Here is a 20,204-nt window from a genome sequence, read left to right as displayed (position 1 = left end):
GCACTGAACCTGTCAGGTTGGATGTTGGCAATGTGTGTGGGTTTGGTGCATTGTTTGTAATATTTGGTAATTCAGAGCATATCTGTGAATTCCCAACAAGGTTCCTACCATCAGTTAAGAAAGCCTTGTGTTTATCCTTAGTGTCCTGTACAATTTGTAAATTCATAGGTTCATAGGTTCATACTAGGCTATCTGCCCTAGGGCATTTATAAGCCTAGCCAGAGTGTGTGTGGCTTTCGCCACCCCTTGCTATGTGAATATTATGCCCATTTAGGGTTTACTTTATTGTGCCTCTGTCTAGACATGACACAATGAAGACTCCCAGTGTAAATTTACGATCTCCCATCCACTTGGCAAGATTCCTGTTGAAGACAGTCAGTGAGGGGCTCTGCCTAACATGGAGTGGGATTCTGTTCCAGAGTGTAAGGAGCCTCTGGGTTATAAATCTGTCCCTCCAGCACATCCTATTTATTTATGTGTTGAGGTTGACATCTCTCGCTCTCGCGGCTCTGATGGATTTGGATTTTCTGAGGTGGAGCATGTCCATCAATTCTGTATTGGACATGGCCTTGTACATCGGGCATACATCGCCTCTGAGTATGCAGTATGTGACTGCATACAGCTGGGGTGTTGTCAGCCAGGCAGCATATGACAAATGTTTGAGACCCTTTATCCTCTTGGTGAGGTACTTTTGAGGTCTTTCTAACTGCTGCAGGTGTCGGGTAAGGTACATCCCAAATGGGGCATTGTACTCAATTATGGGCCTGATAAGAGAAGAGTATAGGGGCACAATGACCTCTCTTGATGTAGATGTGAATCCTTTCATGATAAGGTGGCCAATATAGGTGGTCTTCCTAGCCACGTTGGCAATGTGAGTGTCACATGTGGGGTTACTGTCCACTTGTGTCCCTAGGTCCCTGATTACTTCTTCCATACGTAATGGATTACCACCTATGTGGTGATTTGTGAGTACCTTGTTTGGTATTTGGAGAGACATTCATACTCTCCAGTGTCTTCAGGAAGGCTGAGTGGTATTCCTGGGTTTGAGAGGGTGGTCTGTAGCATGCTACAAACTAAACAGCAGTTTTGCCTACGGTTAATTGCACATGGATGGTCTCTGATGCTTCGTGCATTGTCAGTAACCTGGACATGTGGGTATCTTTGCTCAATATGGGTACTCCCCCTCCTTTTGTTGTTTGGTCCAGGTTTTGGGGCCGAAAAGCATGATATGAGGTATAACCTGGTAGTGCTGGGGTGCTCTCAGGAGCCTTGATGCAGGTTTCCATCACTGCACAGACATCGATGTTCTCCATACTGGGGAGGGCCTCGAGAGCGTGCATCTTGAGGTTTAGACTTCTGGCATTGAGCAGCATTACCCTTATGTTTTTTCCACTTATGTTTTCTAGGGAGGTGGGTTTGTCTTTTCAGCCTTGCCTACAAAAGGCACTATGGAGGTGGCAAGAGCCTTAGCCAATATCCAGATGCCCAGGGGTGACAGGTGCAAGCCATCCCTGGCAAAGCAGCGTGGCTTGTCAAGCATGACATCCCAAGCAGACACACATTGGATCCCCTTGGAATGACACCAGTAATTGAGCCAACTGTTAAAGCTGATCATTCTGTGTTTGTACTGTGGTATCATTCTTGGTGGGGGTAGGATGCTGCTCAGGGTCAGAGTCATACCGGCCTGGCCTACATAATCGGAGAGCTCCTCTATGTCTCTTTTCATGTAGTCCAGGGAGGTACGTCTCAGGTCATTCACACCAGCATGGACAATGACTGAGTCATATTTGTACTTGCTTTGGAGTGACCTGCATGCTTGTGTTATGTGGCGGATTGTAGCAGCCTACAGGCAGCTTACTGTACCCTTTTCCTTGTTCAGTCTGGTGAGCGGGACATCAGTGTGTCTGACTATGGAGTCACCTATTACAAGTGTATCAGGCATGTTGTTTGTCCTTACGGGCTGTGACTATTTGGCACACCGACTTTGTGTACTATGTGTTGCATGTGCTATGTTTGGGGGTAGTGGTTGCTTGGGTGTCTTCTTTGGAGGCCTCTGTTGATTTGATGGTTTTTAATTAGAGCCTCCAGGAATGTTTTTGTGTGTTTATGTCTTTGGTTTGCAGTTGTGATAGGTCTATGTGAGACTGGGTTTGTGGTGTGTGTGGTTACCTTCTCCTCCTGACTACTTTAGACAGTACTGAGTTGAGAGAGCTCAGCCTCCAGTTTGGAGAAATGGTTGCATCTCTCACATATATTTGTATTTCTTGGGGGGAGGGGTTGTCTGTGTACATGGGGCAGGTGTAACATTGCCCAAGATTCACAGATTCAACTTGTTGTAGCTGGCCTTAGTGGATTTTATGAGTGGCCATATTTTATTGCCATAATACTGATCAGAGATTACTTCCCTTTTTGGGTTTGCTCTATCATGTAGTAGCTTCCTCATTCTCTTGCATGGTTTGGTAATGGCTGGGGTCCACCATGCCAGATGCCTGCGTGTATGGTATTGGGCCTTGGTTTTATTTGGGATTGCATAATCCATGCATTCCTGACAGTGTTCATAGAATGCATTTATAAAGGGTTCTGAGGTGTGGCCCATATTTTCCACAGGCACAGGGCCTTTAATGGATTCCACATCAGTTTGGAGGAGTACAACATTTTCTTTACACATGTTTTTCACTGTGGTTTTCTGGCTAGGGACTGTGGTCAGGATGTGAATATCCAGTGTGATTACTCTATGGTCTGATCTTACCAGTGAGGGATACACTTCTCATCTGGCCATAGAGTACCCATGTTGCTGATTATCACATCCAGTATGCTTACCCCTCTTGTGGGAGTGGTACGTTGTTCCTGAGCATTTTGGTTTATGGATTCTAGGAACCTTTGGCCTAGGGTGTTGGAGCTGGAATAATGCTCCCAGTCTATGTTTGAGTATTTTCAGTCACCCAATATAATGTTGTTTGGAGAGCTTGATATTTCCATGTGTTCCAACGTAGGTCAAGTGCAGTTCCTGGCATTAGGAGGGTAGTCTGTAGCAGGCTACAAACTGGCAGGCAGTCTTAGCCACTGTACTTGACCATGGATAGTCCATGCTGCTTCTTGTTGTGGTACCAACATAGGGGTGTGGTTATCCTTGACAATTATTGCTAGTCAGCCTCCTTTTGTAGTTTGTTCCATGTTTTGGGGCTGTAAAGCATGGTATGAGGTGTAACCTGGTAGTGTTAGGGTGCTCTTGTGAGCCTTAACCCAGTTTTCTGTTACAGGACAGATATCAACATACTCCATGCTGAGGGGAGTTTAGACTGCATGCATCTTGCAGTTTAGACATCTGGCATTGGGTAGCATTACATCTAGGTTCTTATCCCTTGTGATACCTATGGAGGTGGGTTTGTGTTTTGAGCCTTACCTATTCAAGGCACAGTGGGGGTGACAACAGCCTTTGCCAGTATCCTAAAGGCCAGGACTGATAGGTGCACGCCATCCCTAGCAGGAGGAGCATCGTGTCTTGCTCAGCATGTCATCCCAGGCTGGCATGCATTGGATCCCCTTTGACTAACAGCAATACTTAAGCCAATTATTGTAATTGATCATCTCGTCTTCATATTGTGGCATCATGCTTGGTGAGGGTAGGATGTTAGTCAGGGTCATCAAGTTTGCATATACTACATGGTGTTACATTGCTTAACACATGGCAATCATGCCTCAGGTATTGCTGCAGGGCTGTCTATGTTGGATGCACATACTACACTCTCTGTACATGTTTGATAGCAGGTTGTGTCAACTTAGGCATCCCTTTTACTATATGTGTGAGTCAGAGAGAGGTATCATTTCCTGGGTTCCTACTGAGCCAGTGTATGTGCTATGCGTTGCTGCTTTGCCAAGGCCAAGGCATACTGGGCACGCCTCCTTCTGCCTACTGGGGCAGGCTCAGGTTGTTCCTCCTCCGAGTCACGCTCTGCCTGTGATTGGCTTGGCAATAGTGGGGGGCTGTTTGGCCCATCCCTATTCTGGTCCTGCTGCAGCTGTTTTCGCAGAATCATATTATGTAGCATAGCACATACCATGACAATTTGGTACATGTAGTTGGTGAGTACTGCAAGGCTCCACCAGATGTGTCCAGGCACTGGAACCGTGACTTGAGCAGCCCAAACACACGCTCGATTACATTTCGTGTTTGTGCGTGTGCCTCATTATGGAGTTCTTGTTCAGGTGTGTGTGCATTTCTGATGGGTGTCATCAGCCACGGCTCCAGTGCATAGCCAGCATCCCCCACTAAGTGACCATGTGGGATGTCCCCATTGGCAAATGCTGGTACAGCTGCGTCAAATGCCAGATATGGGAATCATGGTAGCTTCCAGGGCAGCCAGCACACACATTCATTATTATGCCCTGGGCATCACACACGACCTGGCAGTTGATGGAGGGAAAGCCCTTGCGGTTAATGTAGGCCCTACCCCACTCACCAGCTGGTGCTTTGATGCGTATATGCGTGAAGTCTATTGCACCCACTACCTCTGGGTATTCCGCTATTTGCTGGAAGAGACGCATATTGCTGGCCAATACCTCACAGGAATTGGGGAAATATACATGTTCACTGACATGTGCTGACATGGCATCCAGGAACTGGTGCAGTACCCTGGATGCTGATGCCTGTGATATCCCCATCATATCACCAGTTGGTCTCTGGAAGGTACCTGTTGCTAGTATTCTTAGGCCAACACATACCTTGGTTTCCACTGGGATGGGTTCCCCTCTGTTGATTCTGTGTGTGAGGCGTGGCCTGCTCAGCTCAACAATTTGCTGCAGGAGGTCTCTGTCCACTCTATAGCGCTCCACTATCTTCAGCTCGTGTAACCCCTGGGTAGGTGACCCTGGGCCTGTACACCCTTCTCCGTCTCCTCACTGTGGGTTGTCCGGCAGCATTTGCATAGTCACCACCCTCAGCAAGTTGCATATGTCTCCTTATAACAGCTATGGCAGCCCCTAGCATTTTTGGTACAAGTGAAGCTTTTTCAGTTTTCACTTCTAATAGCTTACTCCTCTGTTGCAGTGTCTCTTGAGAGAAACGTTCTGCACTGTTGTTTGCAGAGTTTTAAGTGCTGGGCTGGGCTACTGTTCTGCCTGTGTAATTGCCTTCTTCTGACTGTTTTCACCTGCTAGCTCTGCCAGTAATCCCTGCTAGCTTCCTACTATTTCCCATGCTTCCTTTTTCCCTTCTGTTTCCACAGGGGGGAGCGACGCGCATACCAGCAAAAACACGCTCACAGTGGCTAACACGCACACACACATGCTTAGACGGACTAGAATCTGCTTATTTGAGTTAAAACGCGCGCACACCAGCACAAACAAGCTTACAGGTGTTTAAACAGGCTCCTACATGCATATTCTGCCTTAAACGCACGCACTCTAGCTTACTCATGCCTACCAGCGCACACACGCGCGCATGCACGCCCTGCAAGAAACTTTGGTGTTATCCATAGTGTACACCTTCCATTTCTTGGCTTTCTCATGCCTACTTGTTGACACTCCTCTTTCCATGATGTGTGACTGACAGCTTTCACATGCCACTGTGCTCCAATGAGCTGCATTCCTTTCATACATTCCCCCTTGTGATGTCACCTATCTCCTACTCTGTTACTCCCCCTTATCCTACTCCTACACTGCACGGAATGTGCTCATTTCCTATGTAACAGTGCGATTCAGTATCCTGCCACTCATTTACATAGAATTGCCTACTAATGCTTAGATACATGTCTTACACTCCGCTTCCCCCCTTAGCAACCCCTACTCGGTGGCCATGTTGTTTTAGCCTGCTATTCCCTTCCATTGTAAACTCATGCTTTGCATAAACCCACATTTGTGGGTTTAATATTTTTATGTTTTTTTATAGCTCAGCCCGTTTGCACGGTGCTGCGCTATGTTTAATCATTTATTTTATGTTTGCATCAGGGTACGTTGCCAGTGGCCACATATTTGGCCATTGGCATGCTGCCTGGGACATTTGCAGCCTTTATTTGGAGCTGACAAGGGTCCATTAGGTTATTTGCAGAACAGTACACAGTTATCAACTGAGTACATTTCTGCAGATAACACGGCTCTTACACGGGCAGGTTTCTGCTTCCTGGATCGCAAAATTACCTCATTTGCATGCCTTTCGGCTGCAAGTGAGGTAATTAGCATATCCACGCCCTGCCCGTGTAAGAGCCATTTTAGGTGCTCTCTTACACGCACATTCAGGCTGTTCCTGGATCGTGATGGCTGCATGGAGTCTTACACTACTCTTAGACTCCGTGCAAGCCATCGTGAATCCTGCCCATTATTAATCATTACTAAATTTCTTGAAGATTAACAAGAAAATTTGTCTGCAATTTGGAACTCTGTTGATTCAAGCTGACAGATGGCTGAGAATGCAAAATAAAAGTGGTGTTGAGCATTGGACTACACGACAAGAAAGAACTGAAGATGGTGCTGCATAATGCCCATTTTATACCCTGGTGTCTACATACTGGTCCACATAGACATCTGCTGAAAATACTCTGATATTCGGCCAGCCACAGGCCTCTCTATGTTAGTAAGAACCAGGAATCAGTACTGCAATACTGACTATGATGAACATCATCACTGCTACTCGACATAAAACAAAAGGTAAGTTATTAGGAAATCCAGGAACACATTATGTATACAAATAATTATACAACTGTTCCAGAGTAATCCACATAATATTTAACTTCTCTCTCTAAGAACGTGATATATTTAAAACTAAATCTTCTGTAAATGGCAACACGGCAGTTAACATCAGAATGGCTGTCTAAATAGATGTAGTAATAAGCTGCTTACTCATTAAAGTGGACTCTGCTGAATCTGTTCTGACTTGTCATTCTTAGTTAAATGCCTATAAAGGCTAATTTTTCTCACATACCAGTTATATCCTTGAATTTGTGAGTCTCTTCTTTTTTTACTGCCAGTGGGTCTAAATGTAAAGCAAGTAACAAAGATGAAAGAGGACAACCCCACCTGGCTCCTCTTTTTAAACACAGCCTGTCAGACTGGAACCCTCCCAACTTAATTCTGTCCTCCGTCTCTTCATATATCCTCTTAATTAAAATTATTATTCTAACAGGAAATGCAAATGCTTCCATTGCCCTTCTCATAATCTGCCAGCTGATATAATTGAATGCTTTTTATCTGTTAAGGCCCACCAATAACACCAGCATCTTCTTACATTCGGCTTCCCTTTGGATCATCATTGTTCTACTAATGTTGTCAAATATGTGCTTGCCCACCACAAAATCATATTGATCCACAGCTATCAATTTGGCATACATTTGCCTTTCTGTTAAGTAGTATATACATTAACAGTTTGTAATCATGGTTTAAAATTGAAAGAAGTCTACATGAAGCAGCGTTGAATGGTCTTTGCTCCCTTTGGTTAATACTGCAGTTTACTTCCAAGATGCTGGCACTTTCCCACCTTTAAAATATTGTTAAACAAAACCTCCCAGATCTTTATCACATTCTTCTCTCCCTGTTCCTGAAGACTTCCCTGTTGACTGATCATAAACTACCATTTTTATCTCACCTCTTCTTATCATGGTTATTAATTGCTGAGGCTTGTTTTCCTTTAACCTTGGCAATACATTTAGTATTTTAAAAGACAGTTCTGGCGCACAGTCTTGAGTACTGCCAGCAAAGCATGAAAGCATGCTGATAAAATACTTACAAAATTTCACAAACTGAAAAAAGACAGTTCATGAAAAAATGGGCCAAGCTATAAACAAACATAGTGTGCAGTTCAATCGATGCATTCTGAACATTATGTTTAATACACTGATGCCCATTAAAGAGATACAAAAATATAGACTGTGGTAAAGACGAGCAGTGCAGTGAGGACTGTCACCTTTTGTCAGTGATGTACAGGTCCATATTGTATGCACTTGTGCACTATGCATATTGGTACATCCCCTTCATGCCTCCTGGGTAAGAACAATGCTATAAACCATAGAAAGCAGCTATTAAGTATGTTGCAATATACTATATATTACTTAGTGCTTATCATAGGCTCCCTGGTCACTGCTGTGCTCCACTATCATGCATAAATATCATTCATAAAAACACTTTCATTCACTAGCCATAATGGTGGAGCTAGGTTTTTTGCCATATTATGCTAATTATGGCATCTGGTGTCATCTGGTGGGGTCTTTCCTTCTATGCAAAAAACTTTTTTTTTTTTTTTTATGAAATCAGCACTCATGTGCTGCTCAACTCTGGTGGCTGGGCAGCACATCTGGAGGGAATTGTGGTCACAGGCACTAGACCATCTGTAGGTAACCAGTTCAAATACAACTGGTTACCCCATTACATGAATCATATGCAATACCAGGAGGGGGGAATTTTCACATGTACTCTATGCACAGGGTACTATGTCTACACAATGCAATAAGACTGTGCACAAGGTCTTACCATGCTGTGCATGAGCCATACAGGGCTTTGATATGCCAGTCTTCAGAGTACCAGCCCTGTTCCATGCCATATACATATTTATTTAAATGCTGACATGTGATTACCGGGAAAGGCAGACATACATTTTCAGTGGTGGCCCAGGGAGAAAAGCTCCAAATTATTACAAAACATTTTAAGAACAATAATTTTACAATCTTCAAAAATAAAACAAAAACATCTGCAGTTTAAATAATTATAGCAAATTAGACATAATATAAAAAACATTGGTTAAGAATCAATACAAGCTATATGATAATCATTTAATATTTAGAGACATGTTAGTTTGTAGAGAAATTAAAGGTAAGTCAGTCTAATACAAACAGGAATTGCAATATGAAGTAAGGGAAAATGGGCTTATAGTATGTTTAGAGAGAACGTCAGGGTACAGAATTTGATAGAAGTAAGGAAGTAAGTGAAAAATGGAGCATAAGGAGTACCAGGAATGTAAAGGTACTTGTTCGCATTTAGGGATAGAGTTTATCCTGGTTTTGCGCAAGAACAAAGCTAGATTTTTAGCTAGGAAGTCTTTCAGAGTGGTTTTGAAAGATGGGAGGGAGGGTATTGAGCTGATGGATATAGGTAAGGAGTTCCAGGCCTTAGCAACCTTGTACAAATACAGACAATGCCCAGCAGATTTGATAGGTTTGTACATAGACAGAGTTTTTGGTCACTGGATCACAATGACTGACTAGGAACATACATACATACAAACAACTATTTCAAGCATGGGCAGTAATGCCCTTTTAGCCTGCCAATATAACAAACAGTTGTTCCCATAATAACTGTCCAGGCTGTTCCTAAAAATGCCTAAACTAGTGCTTGCTTTAATGTAATTCGGTCATAATAACCAGTTAGTACACTCTCATTCATATAGAATAGTTGTGTAGAATGTTTTTTAGTGCTGGAGACACAGACAGTTGCTGGATAATTGTATAGGTGGTAAGAAGCTGATATGTTAGTATATGTTACTTACTGAAGCAGTTCTAACCAATTTAGACTTTTAGTGCTATAGAGTGGTACGTTCTGAAAGGGGTATTTGATGCAAATTTAGCAACTTTGTTATAGCATTGTTCAAGTTTTAATTTTTATGAAGCCTGCAGGTTAGTAAGGATGGAAGCACCATAAAGAAGTCTGAGGTGGAGATAAGAAGTGGCAAGTGTAATTTTAACTGCATCGGTAAGAAAGCTTTTGACTTTTTAAAGCTTCCTTAGTGTTTGATGAGTTTTTCTTATGCAATTTTGTATATGTAGGTCAAATGTAAGGTTATCATCCACTATCACCACTAATAATTTGCTATGAGAAGTGACTTCAATGGTTGTATTATCAAGAGATGGGGTGTTAAATTTTGTTTTTTCGTGCGAGAAGCATTTGGAGAAAAAGTAGTACTTTGGTCTTTTTTGGGGCAACATGAGTTGTGAGTTACAAAGCCATGTTTCAGTGGCTGTTAAAACTTTCTGAATATGTTCTGGAGGTGTACCATCTTATCAGATGTGCAAATGAGAATTGAATCATCTGCATATTGTATTAGGGTGGCCTGTCGTGTGGGTGAATAGAGGGTGTTGGTGAAAATATTAAAGAGGAGGGGACCAAGGATAGAGCCTTGTGGTATATCAGTGGTGACTGGGAGGTAAGGAGAGAGAGTGTGGAGTGCCACTTTACTGACTGATGCCTAATGGGCTGGCAGCTTTTGAACCACAGAGGGGTGGGCTAGGACAGACCTAATGAAGACATCTGACGTAGATGTTTGCTGTGACAATCTGTGTCAAAGGCTTTAGACAAGTCTAGAAATAAGGAAGAGACTAGTTTGCCATTATCTCTAGCTTTATTGACAGTATCTATATAGGTTAGAAGGGCAGTGCTAGTACTATGGGAAGGACGGAAGCCATATTGTGCAGGGGATAGGAGTTCTTCCTGCAGGAGATAGTCTAGCAATTGTTTTTGAATACATTTTTCAAGTATTTTGGCATGGGTAGATAAGACTGCTATAGGTCTAAATTTATTAATATCTGCTGAATTTCCTCCTTAGTGCAAAGGTTCGAATTATTCTTTTTGAAACACCTTATAATTCTTTAATCATTTTTGAAAAACAGACAGAATAGGTTTTCTTCTTAGTAGCAGGTTACTTTATTCGGTTTAGTCATTCTTACCAGACAGATGAGCTCTGTAGAAGTTTCAGTTCATGTAACTCGTATTCATGCATTGGCTATCTTGTAATATTAGCATTTGAATTTGATAGATTAGAATGTCAAAGTCGAGGAATACCAGAATAGGAATACCAAACATCTCGATGATCAATAATTCAGATACTTGCTTATCATTGATCTAAAGGCTATCCTTTACTCAGCCTATGTATAGCTGTGTATACTAAAGAATGTGATGTGTTGAGGTGTTTTGTGATTGGGTGAGATCTGTCAAATCAACTTGTAGTGGGGGTTGTCACTGATTTTGTCCAGGTATCTGTGAAGCTTTTTCAGCTTTTTATCTCTCAGTTTGTGGTTGAGTGTTAGGATCTTGGAAATAATCGGTTGTATCTTCATCTCTTTATCGGCAATTTTTTTCTGCAGCTGGTTCTAGTTTCTCCAAGGTGCATCTGTGCAATTCTTGCATCCTCTGGTTATGCTCGAATACAACCTCTACTAGCTTCAGTCCTGCTTCTTTGAGGGTCTCGTTGCATTTCCATCTTATCTCAGAAAGAATGTTTTCCAGAGTGGTCAGCATTTGGTTCTCCGTAGTATCCTGTTCCTTGTGGTCATCATAGTTAGTGGCCTCCTTATGATCGTCTAGCATATGTGGGATGAGGATATCCTTGAGCAGGGGGTTTTCCATCTTTCAGACTGTTTTGCTTGGGGGTGCTACTGCGATAATCTCTGTTCTTTTATAAAATAAAAATCAGGGATCAGAACTCCAATGTAGTGAATTTTTAAGCACTAAGAGCACCCTGAAATTTAGCTGGCTTGAAACTTTTGGTGGAGGAGTGAGTCCTCCTGTCCAGGTAAGAACTAATGTCGATCATTGAAAATGTCACTTACCCAAACATAGCCTTCCTAACAGTTGCATCTGTACTATTGCATGAAATTTAACGTATACAGAATTATTTTGTTGCTTCACTTGTTTATTACTGCCAATTTATAACAAGTAAGTGTTCGACTCATACAATGTTACGTTTGCTGATTTACTTATTAAGTGTATGTGTGTGTGTGTGTGTGTGTGTGTGTGTGTGTGCGTGCGTGCGTGTGTGTGTGTGTGTGTGTGTGTGTGTGTGTGTGTATCTGTAAAATTCGCCAGTTAGGGATAACTGGTGGTTAGTGTTACTCAGGCTCAAACCCTGTACCTTAGGTACAAGAAACAAGAGCCTGAATTCTCTATCCCTACCACCACTTGTGTTTCAATGAGTTGAGTGCACAGGTCTTAACTGTCCAAATTTTCAGAGACTGCCAGGAATTTTTGGCTCATACTTTTGGTCTGTTCCTCTTACAATTTGTGGTTTTCTGGCAAATCAGTGAGGACTGAATTCCCTAAATAATGACAGCCATTTAACTTTCAGTCTTCCTAACTTTCTGGAAATGCATGGTAACACAAAGCATTTTATTCTAGCAACTTTCTAAGATTATACGAGAAATATTTAAAACATGTCCCTGGTTTTGGGCCTTTGCCCCCCCCCCCCCCAAATTTTGGCTTTTTCCAGACTTCTTGTGCTGCAAAGTTGACAGACATGGTTGAGTGTCAAGTGCATTTTTACAAGGAGCTGAGAGCTTCAGGAGAAGAGAAGTTGAGTGCTGCTTATGACAAGTCTGTTTACAATGTGCAGCTGTGTTTAGCAAATTATATCATTATTGTGCTAAAGTATTTAAAAGCATTGTTAGTAGTACAACAGGTAGTATACTTACCTAGGCAATTTATTCTTCAAGGGCAGCAAGCATAGAATGTTCATCAAAAACATTTTAGAAGTTTTTTTTTTATCTGGTTTAATTATATGTTTGATTATCCGAACAGTTTGATTATCCAAACTACCATAGGTCCCAATTAGTTCAGATAACTAACTCTCTACTATATCTGTTTTACTCTCTTCCTTCTAGGAGGTACAAGGCTATTTAGGATATTTAGAAAAGTTGTGTATTGAAGTCATTTACAGCATCATCCAAGGGGAAGATTTTTGGTAAGTTCTAGTTAATAGCTAATACTGTAGCAGTGAACATTTCTGTGTTAAACTCTGAAAGGTTGCATGTTGTTCTATAAATATACTGATTAACAGGATGTGTGAGATGTCTTGTCATACAGATTGGGAGATAATCACTGAGAGAGTGACATTGTACCTGTGGTGGTGTATTTGCTAGGGCCTGATACTAGGATCCAATCTGCCACAGAATTTGCTGTCTTGCTATAACTTGTGGGGCTATTAATTAGCTCTGTCAAACCATATAAATTCATGATAGATGTAGGGGAGTTAGAGTTTATGTCCAATCAAATGACATTCACATCACCTAATAGTACTTTTTCTTGTGGAAATGTTATCGCTATCCAATGTAGGTTATCTTCCAGTATAGCTGTATTGTTGCCAGGAGGGATATGAAGGCCAGCAATACATATTTGTTTATAATTCTTTATTTTAAGGAAAGCAATAAAAAGCTCTGCTGAACTAAGTTTTGGTGTTGGTTTGCTGTAAAGGGAAATGTGTTAAGTACTGGGAAATATTAAAGCAATACCACCACCTTTCCTCTTTATATGGTAATTATAGATGATATTATAGCCAGGAGGTGTAACTTTGGAGTTGTTTATGCTAGGTTTAAACCAAGTTTCATTTATAGCGAGAATGTCAGGATTATGTTGAGTAATCCAGGCATGTAGTTCAACAGTCTTATTTCTTATGCTTCTAACATTTATTTCAGCAAAGTTAGGTCACCAGGGTTGGGGATTGGCTGTTGCTGGGTTAAAGAAGTGTGGGAGAGAATTATCTTTGTGTTCATTGTATAATACCTCAAGACATTTGAAAACCAATCAAAGAAACCACTGGCACTTGAAAAATGCATTCTTTTTCTTATTTTTTTTTTATTTCTCGCTAAAGAAGAAATACAGTTCCATAAAGTTTAAAAGAAAAAATAATGTTAATAGAAGGAAGATATAAAGTTCACTATGCTGGCAGGGGACAATACTCAAATGAAACTTCTAATACACAGCCGATATGCAATGAGAAAATCAATATCAAGTGTCAAATTTACAATGACTAAAATGCTTACTCATATCTTCTAGAAGAAATTATCATTTTCAAAGGTATTGTAACGATTCAAAAAAAATCTTTTAAGTTTCTCGTTCCCTTTTCTACTGAAAGGGATTCAGGATAATGTCAGTAGGGATCATATTTCGCTAACTAAACAAGTCTATGCTTTTACTTACCTGTTTTGAATTCCACTGTCATCATTTTTAACACCAAAGAATAAGGCGCCCACAATAAGACCAAGAAAAACAGAAATTCCGAGCTAAAAAAAATAGAGAAAACACAGTGAAAATAAGCAATTTACCTGAAACATGATCTCTTTTTCTTTTTAATCTAATGAAAACCTAAAACACATATAGCATATAATGTATCATATATGATATATAGTATGTTGTAGAAATCTTTGTTGTTTAGACTAATGTCAGTAACAAATAAAGGAACTGTTGCATAATTGAATATAAATAATCACAAAGTTATCCCATAAACTGGGTTCAGAACAAATGTATGTTTGAAAAAGAAAACAAAAGCTGTTTTTGGAAATCTTGAGGTGACAAGTATTAGTTCTTTATGGTCCCCTTTCATCATTTAGGTTGATAGGTTGTTGCTATGCATGCAGTCCAGGAAACCATTAGGGAGCCTAAACCAATTTCCTAATTGTCTTACAGCACTGTCTGGTTAAGTGACTTGCTCACTCTAGGTAAATGGAAAGAGCTCATTAACAGCTCATAGCTTTAATGCTTTTTACTAACTGTTAGATAAAACTTTTTTATAATGCAAGACTCAGTAACTCTGTCATAATCAGTTAATGCAAATAAATACATGTGCTTTAGTACTTTGAATACTTCCCCGTTCTCTAATTTAACTTTCTTCTCCCACTTCCCCTCAGACATTCTTAAAATTTTCTTGCCTTTTTGATTATTATCTCTAGATGGTCCAGCTTCCATGCTTTTAAACATATGAACATCCTTTTCCATCCATGTTGTTACTCCTCTTTTTTTTTAGCCCTTTTAAAATTTCACTAGATTTTTAGGGTTTTTTGGTGTCCTTTTTGAACTTTCCATTGTCATTTGCACTAGATCTAAAAGGCAATGTTGAAAGCATACAGTAGTTACTGTGGCTAGTGCTTCCTTCTTTGTTTTCAACTGTAACATGTAACTGGAATGCAAGTGAGAGCATCAAATTCAGAATGATAATTTACCTTCATCTTTTCAGGCAGCCCAAAGCAGGAGCTATTTTGTGACAGCATAAAAACCTTATAAAGCAGTTACAATAAAGTGTCAGGAGCTCAACTGGTAGCACACTCTCCTCAGGTAGTTGGTTTAACTCTCCATTACTGACACTGCAATACAGCATAATGTTGCACCCCTGCATGCATCATCCTTTTGATCTGATGTTAAAGCAAGATCCCATCTGCTTGAATTGTTGGTGGCTCAGGTAGATGCAAAATATGCCAAAGCATTTATTAAAAAAGAGTAGAAGAATTTCCTTAGTTCCCTGCCCAAATTTTCTCAGTCATATACCACCCTAGATCTCCCCTGAAAAGAGGAGAATATCCTAGTGGGGCTAACCCAGTCAACAAAGAGAACATAAAATAAATATAATCTTTAACTATAATAAATATAATCAACTTGGACAATATCAGTAATTTCTATCCTTCTATTTTATTATTGCTCAGGACAGTGATTCTGACCTAGTTTCACCCCTCCATTAATTATACCTTGAAAAATAACCCAACCTTTAAAATTTCTTCTACCAATTTGAAGGATAAATCTTGCATTTACTGATCATCCATCTATTTTTTTAACTGCTTGTCTTGATTAGCATCCCAGTGTTAACACGATGACCAACACAAATCTGACTTCTTTATCCCCAGCAACAGTCTTCAGCTTATCCTAGGCACCCTAGCCAGATGAGAGATATAATCTTTCTAGCATATCCTGATTCTACCTTGGGACCTCATGTCTTTGACCTGTGTACTACACACAGTCCTCATATGAGTGGCCTGTGCTTGGTACACTTCCTGGAAGAGATGATCACTAGGCATCGTCACTAAGTGCCCAAATTGTCTCAACTGGTGTCTCACCTCCAAGATCTTCCCATATTGTTGTGCTTTTCATTCTTTCATGGACTCTCAGTCCAGTAACTCTACAAAAGAATCTCATTTGTGGCATATTTATCTGTGATCCTTATCCTTTCAGTTACTATCCATGATAGCAAGTGAGGACAGGGATGTGGACTGACCAGCAGATTGAGTGTGTCATCTTAAGATTTAGTTCCTGCTTCACCGCCATGGTCTACTACAACTGCCACTGTACCCATCTGCTGGTTCATCTCCTGATCCCTTCAACCCTTGCTTGTGAATGAGGCCACAAGAGACTTAAACACCTCCATCTTAGGCAACTGTTCCCCCTTCAGCTGTGCAACAGAGTCCACTCTCTTCTGAAAAAGAACCATGACCTCTGATCTGGAGGTACTGATTCTCACCCCAATGTAAACGGTGCATTAACCACAATATGCCCAACACTATCCAGTGCCTTCAGCATTTCAGGTGGATCTCAAATACTCTCACTGCCTTGCCACTGTAGAGGTATTTAATCATGTAGTAACATTATCTATATAAATGGGCACACACACTCATCAGTAACTTTTGGCACTGTCTCCTCAGAGAAGGGCATGTCCACTGGGTTCAGGATTACTCAAAGTGCTTCTTCCACAAAAATAAAATAAAATAATAAAAAAGAGAAAAAAGCATTTCCTCCACCTCTTGATAATTCTCCAGTCAAGGTCAGCAGTTCTCTACCTTTGCTGAGAACAGCCTGAATAATGCCTCACCTACATTTCCTGAGGTTTACTCAGATAAATTATTTTCAGAACATTTAAACAAAAAATATACATTTTTACTGGCATTCATTTCACTTGAAGATGGTTATTACTCTTTTTCAGTAATAACTTTCATAATAGCATTAACAGTCACTCACAAAAAATAAATTAAAATGTCCATAAATGCATCCACTTTCATCATTGAGACTGCTTCAGATTATATAGCCTTTGCTCCAAACTTCTTTAACCATCTTATATAATAGATTTATAGCAAAATACATAATCAAGGGCTCAAAGAACATCCCTGCAACAATCCCACATTTATGCTTATCTTTCCTCTACTAACCATCTTCACCATGCTTGGATTCATATAATTTCTCACCACACCTTATGGATCTTCGAGAAAGTCATATCATTCTGAAATATGCTGATTTGAAATGCATCAAAAGCCTTCTGCACGTCATTAGTAACAACACACCCTTTTGTTTTTTTGTGAGTATAATCAGGTGACGTGCAGACAGCTCTCCAAAGTGGATGCAACACTTGAGTACTTTCTGCTGTACCTTCCCAAGGTGTAAGAGCCAGCCAGCCAGCTGATGAAGGATAATGCGATCAAAACCAGTTTTACTGAGACCATTTAGCTAAACATGGCTAAGCTGAATGGCAGAATGACTGAAAGACTTGTTGACAAATGCCTTCTGTAGTATTTGCACAAGTTAGTGACTTTAACATTAGAGGGAGTTGGAGTAAGATTTACGGTTTAGTGTTGGGGTGAAGGGGGGCATTGCATTATACATGAGCTGTGTTATGTGTATTTTACTTAACAAGTTTTCAATTAAGTGGTTTTGATGCCTCTGCTCTTCACCTACATGGATTCAGTGAAGTTGCATTCAATTATGGGATTTTTCACTAAATTAACCTACAGTTATCATGCAGCTGTTATTCAAATTCCAAGGTCCCATCTTTGCGCAACAAATGTACAATTTATCCTACTCACTGTTTCCCTCCAGCAAAGATAAGGAGTTCCTACACTCTCATAGTCCAAAGATTTTACCTATCTAGCTGAAAAAGGAACTGTACCTGGAAAAAAAAACTGACCATGTTATCATTTTTTCTAGGCCATTCTTGTTTCTCATGCCTGCTGATTAGCAAGCCTCTTTCATTTGCATACCCATTTGTTTCCAATGACACTACAAGCATTGTACCCCTCATCGCAAGTGAAGGGGACTCCTTTTCTTCAGAGAAATATTGCCTCCCAGTTCATTACCCATCTAGATAAACAGGGTGGTGGTATGAGAACTAACCAAAAGATGAGCTGTCATGCAGGCAGCCATGAAAGGTGGATGTCTTTTTCTGGCCTACATCTGGTCCCCACAGCAATTAGATGCCATTCACACTTTCACAAAACCACTCCAGTAGCATGAATATTCTCTCACCAACATGGCTTCTGTGCTTTTGTATGAAGTTAATGACCAGCTTATGGGTAGAGATCAAATGCTGTACTCCATTATGGTCCTCCTTGATCTCTCAGTAGCATCTTGCTCCTTCATGTTGCATGCAATGGCTCCTGCCACCACTATAGGTGTCATAGGTGTCAGTGTTATAGCAGGGCAAGCTGGCAAGGATGGCAGTCCAGGGGACCATTGGGGAGCCTAACCAAAATTTTCAGTTGTTCCCAAGAACTTTCTCGTTAAGTGATTTGCTCAAGGTCACATAATAGGCAAATTAGGGCTTTGGGACTCAAACTCTGTACCACAGGAACTGCAGCTCACAGCCTTAACTCTGTGCACCAACGACCAGACTGGTCATTCATTCCTACCCCCCTCCGTCAACAACTACTGCAGCAGTCAGCTTGCTAATATATGACATCGCCTGGGTTGCAGTCAGGACCTCATACCGCACAGCTGGCATAATGTTATAGTATTATAAACTTAAAGACTACTTATGGGATTTTCAAATCACAAAACAGAAAAAGCTGGTGTATGCCATCCAAGGGAGAATCAGAAAGGAAAAAAACTCATATCAGTGGGCCCTCTTGCTAACTGTCTGCTATGGAAAGTGCTCACATAGCTGGTATGTTTTATTTGGAAGGACCTTCTACAGCAGGCAGCATCCTAATCAGATAAGAACATTAAAGGAGACTTAAAAAAGAGAATAAAGAGAATAAAGAGTTAGAAAAGGTGATCTCTTTAAATGCGCTAGATAAAGTATTAGGACAAGTAAATACAGATTCCGCTGCAGGACCAGATGCAATGGGTATGAATATATAAAAATTTAAGGTATTGGCAAGAAAAATAAAGATTTTTTAATGAATTTTAAATGAAGGTTTTATGTATAAAGAATTATGCAGTGGAATACTTAAATTCATATGGAAGTAGGAAGATAGAAGCCAGTTACAAAACTGGAGACAGATAACATTGAATTATAATGATTATAAGGTCTTTATGAAAATAATACAAAACATTTTGAAACTAAACTGGAAAATATTATGGAAGATAGCCTACATAGTATTAAGGGGAAGGATTGTCAATATTATTAATGATAGTCAGAAAAACTGTGGATGATATTATGAACAGAATCGAAGAAGCAAAAATCATAATAGGAAACCTTAATAAAGCATTTGACACAATTGGACATGAAATCCTATGGGTAATAATGAAAGAGTATAATATAAGTGAGGAAAACTGGGAAATTACGTATGTCACTGTACAGTAATAATAAAGTAAAAATACCTGTAAATGACTGGTTAAGCCAAGAGGTACATATGAAGAATGGTATAAGACAGGGATGTCCAATGAGTTATGTATCTTTGCATTAGTTATGAATGTGGCAGTACGTGAAATAATTATAAAATGAAGGAGGCAGGGCATATAACACCTTAAGGGTTAAGAATTCCAGTTCTGTTAACCTATGCAGATGACATTATAATAATTGCAAAAAATAAAATTTGTACAAAAAAAAGAATGAGTTGCACAAATCAGTGCCTGGAGATGATATGGATAGCTTTAAATAAAGAGAAAAGTAAAGGTTTATGTGAAGCAGTAAAGATGGGCGGGTAAACATCAGGAGGGTATACATTTCACAATGAATGAAATTTCTGTGTTAGGTATAACATTTGGGAATAAATATTTAAAAATATTTCAATGGGGGAAAAAACAACAGAAGAAATAAAACAAACCTGCCTTTTCCAGATAACATATAAATTAAAATTCAGAAAAACTCTTTGATAAATTCAGTACTGATGGGAAAAATAGCATAATGGTTGCCAACAGTATTTGAAAAGAAATTATTGCAGATATATATATTTTTTTATTTATACAGGGTTCTAGATTTTTTTTCATTTTTATGGGGTTCTAGACTAAACCCAGTAAAAAGAGGAGTTTTGCATGTAAATAAAGAGTAAGGAGGTTTAGGGTTAATTAGCCCAGTGGTATACGCTGCTTCATTAAATTTGTACAAAGTGTTAGTGGATAAATGAAAATGATGAGAGATTACTAGTAAAACTGGATACATGTAAGTATGATACATTTTGAGGTATGGTAAAGAAGAGTAAAAGAGAAAAACAGTGTATAAATGAGGAAATAAAATATAGGTTCATAGGTTCATAGGTAAGTACTAGGCTATCTGCCCGAAGGCATTTATAAGCCTAGCCAGAATGTGTTGGCTTTCGCTGCCC

At 40.1% G+C, this 20,204-nt stretch overlaps 1 protein-coding gene across 2 annotated transcripts in view; it reads right to left on the bottom strand.

Annotated features, from left to right (window-relative positions):
* ABCG2 (ATP binding cassette subfamily G member 2 (Junior blood group)) overlaps positions 1 to 20,204 on the bottom strand; it is an 897,562-nt gene that overhangs the window by 341,472 nt on the left and 535,886 nt on the right. For both annotated transcript variants that reach the window (XM_044061359.1, XM_044061358.1), the window contains one exon: positions 13,888 to 13,970. In XM_044061359.1, the coding sequence (XP_043917294.1) occupies positions 13,888 to 13,970 (83 nt within the window). The remainder of the gene's footprint in view (positions 1 to 13,887; positions 13,971 to 20,204) is intronic.

This window comes from Protopterus annectens, chromosome 2.part0, assembly GCF_019279795.1.
Source record: "Protopterus annectens isolate FY-2018-M chromosome 2.part0, PAN1.0, whole genome shotgun sequence".
In the NCBI taxonomy this organism is placed as follows: Eukaryota; Metazoa; Chordata; order Ceratodontiformes; family Protopteridae; genus Protopterus; species Protopterus annectens.
The sequence above is the reverse complement of the archived record's forward strand: the minus strand, read 5'-3'. Positions and strand labels throughout refer to the sequence as shown.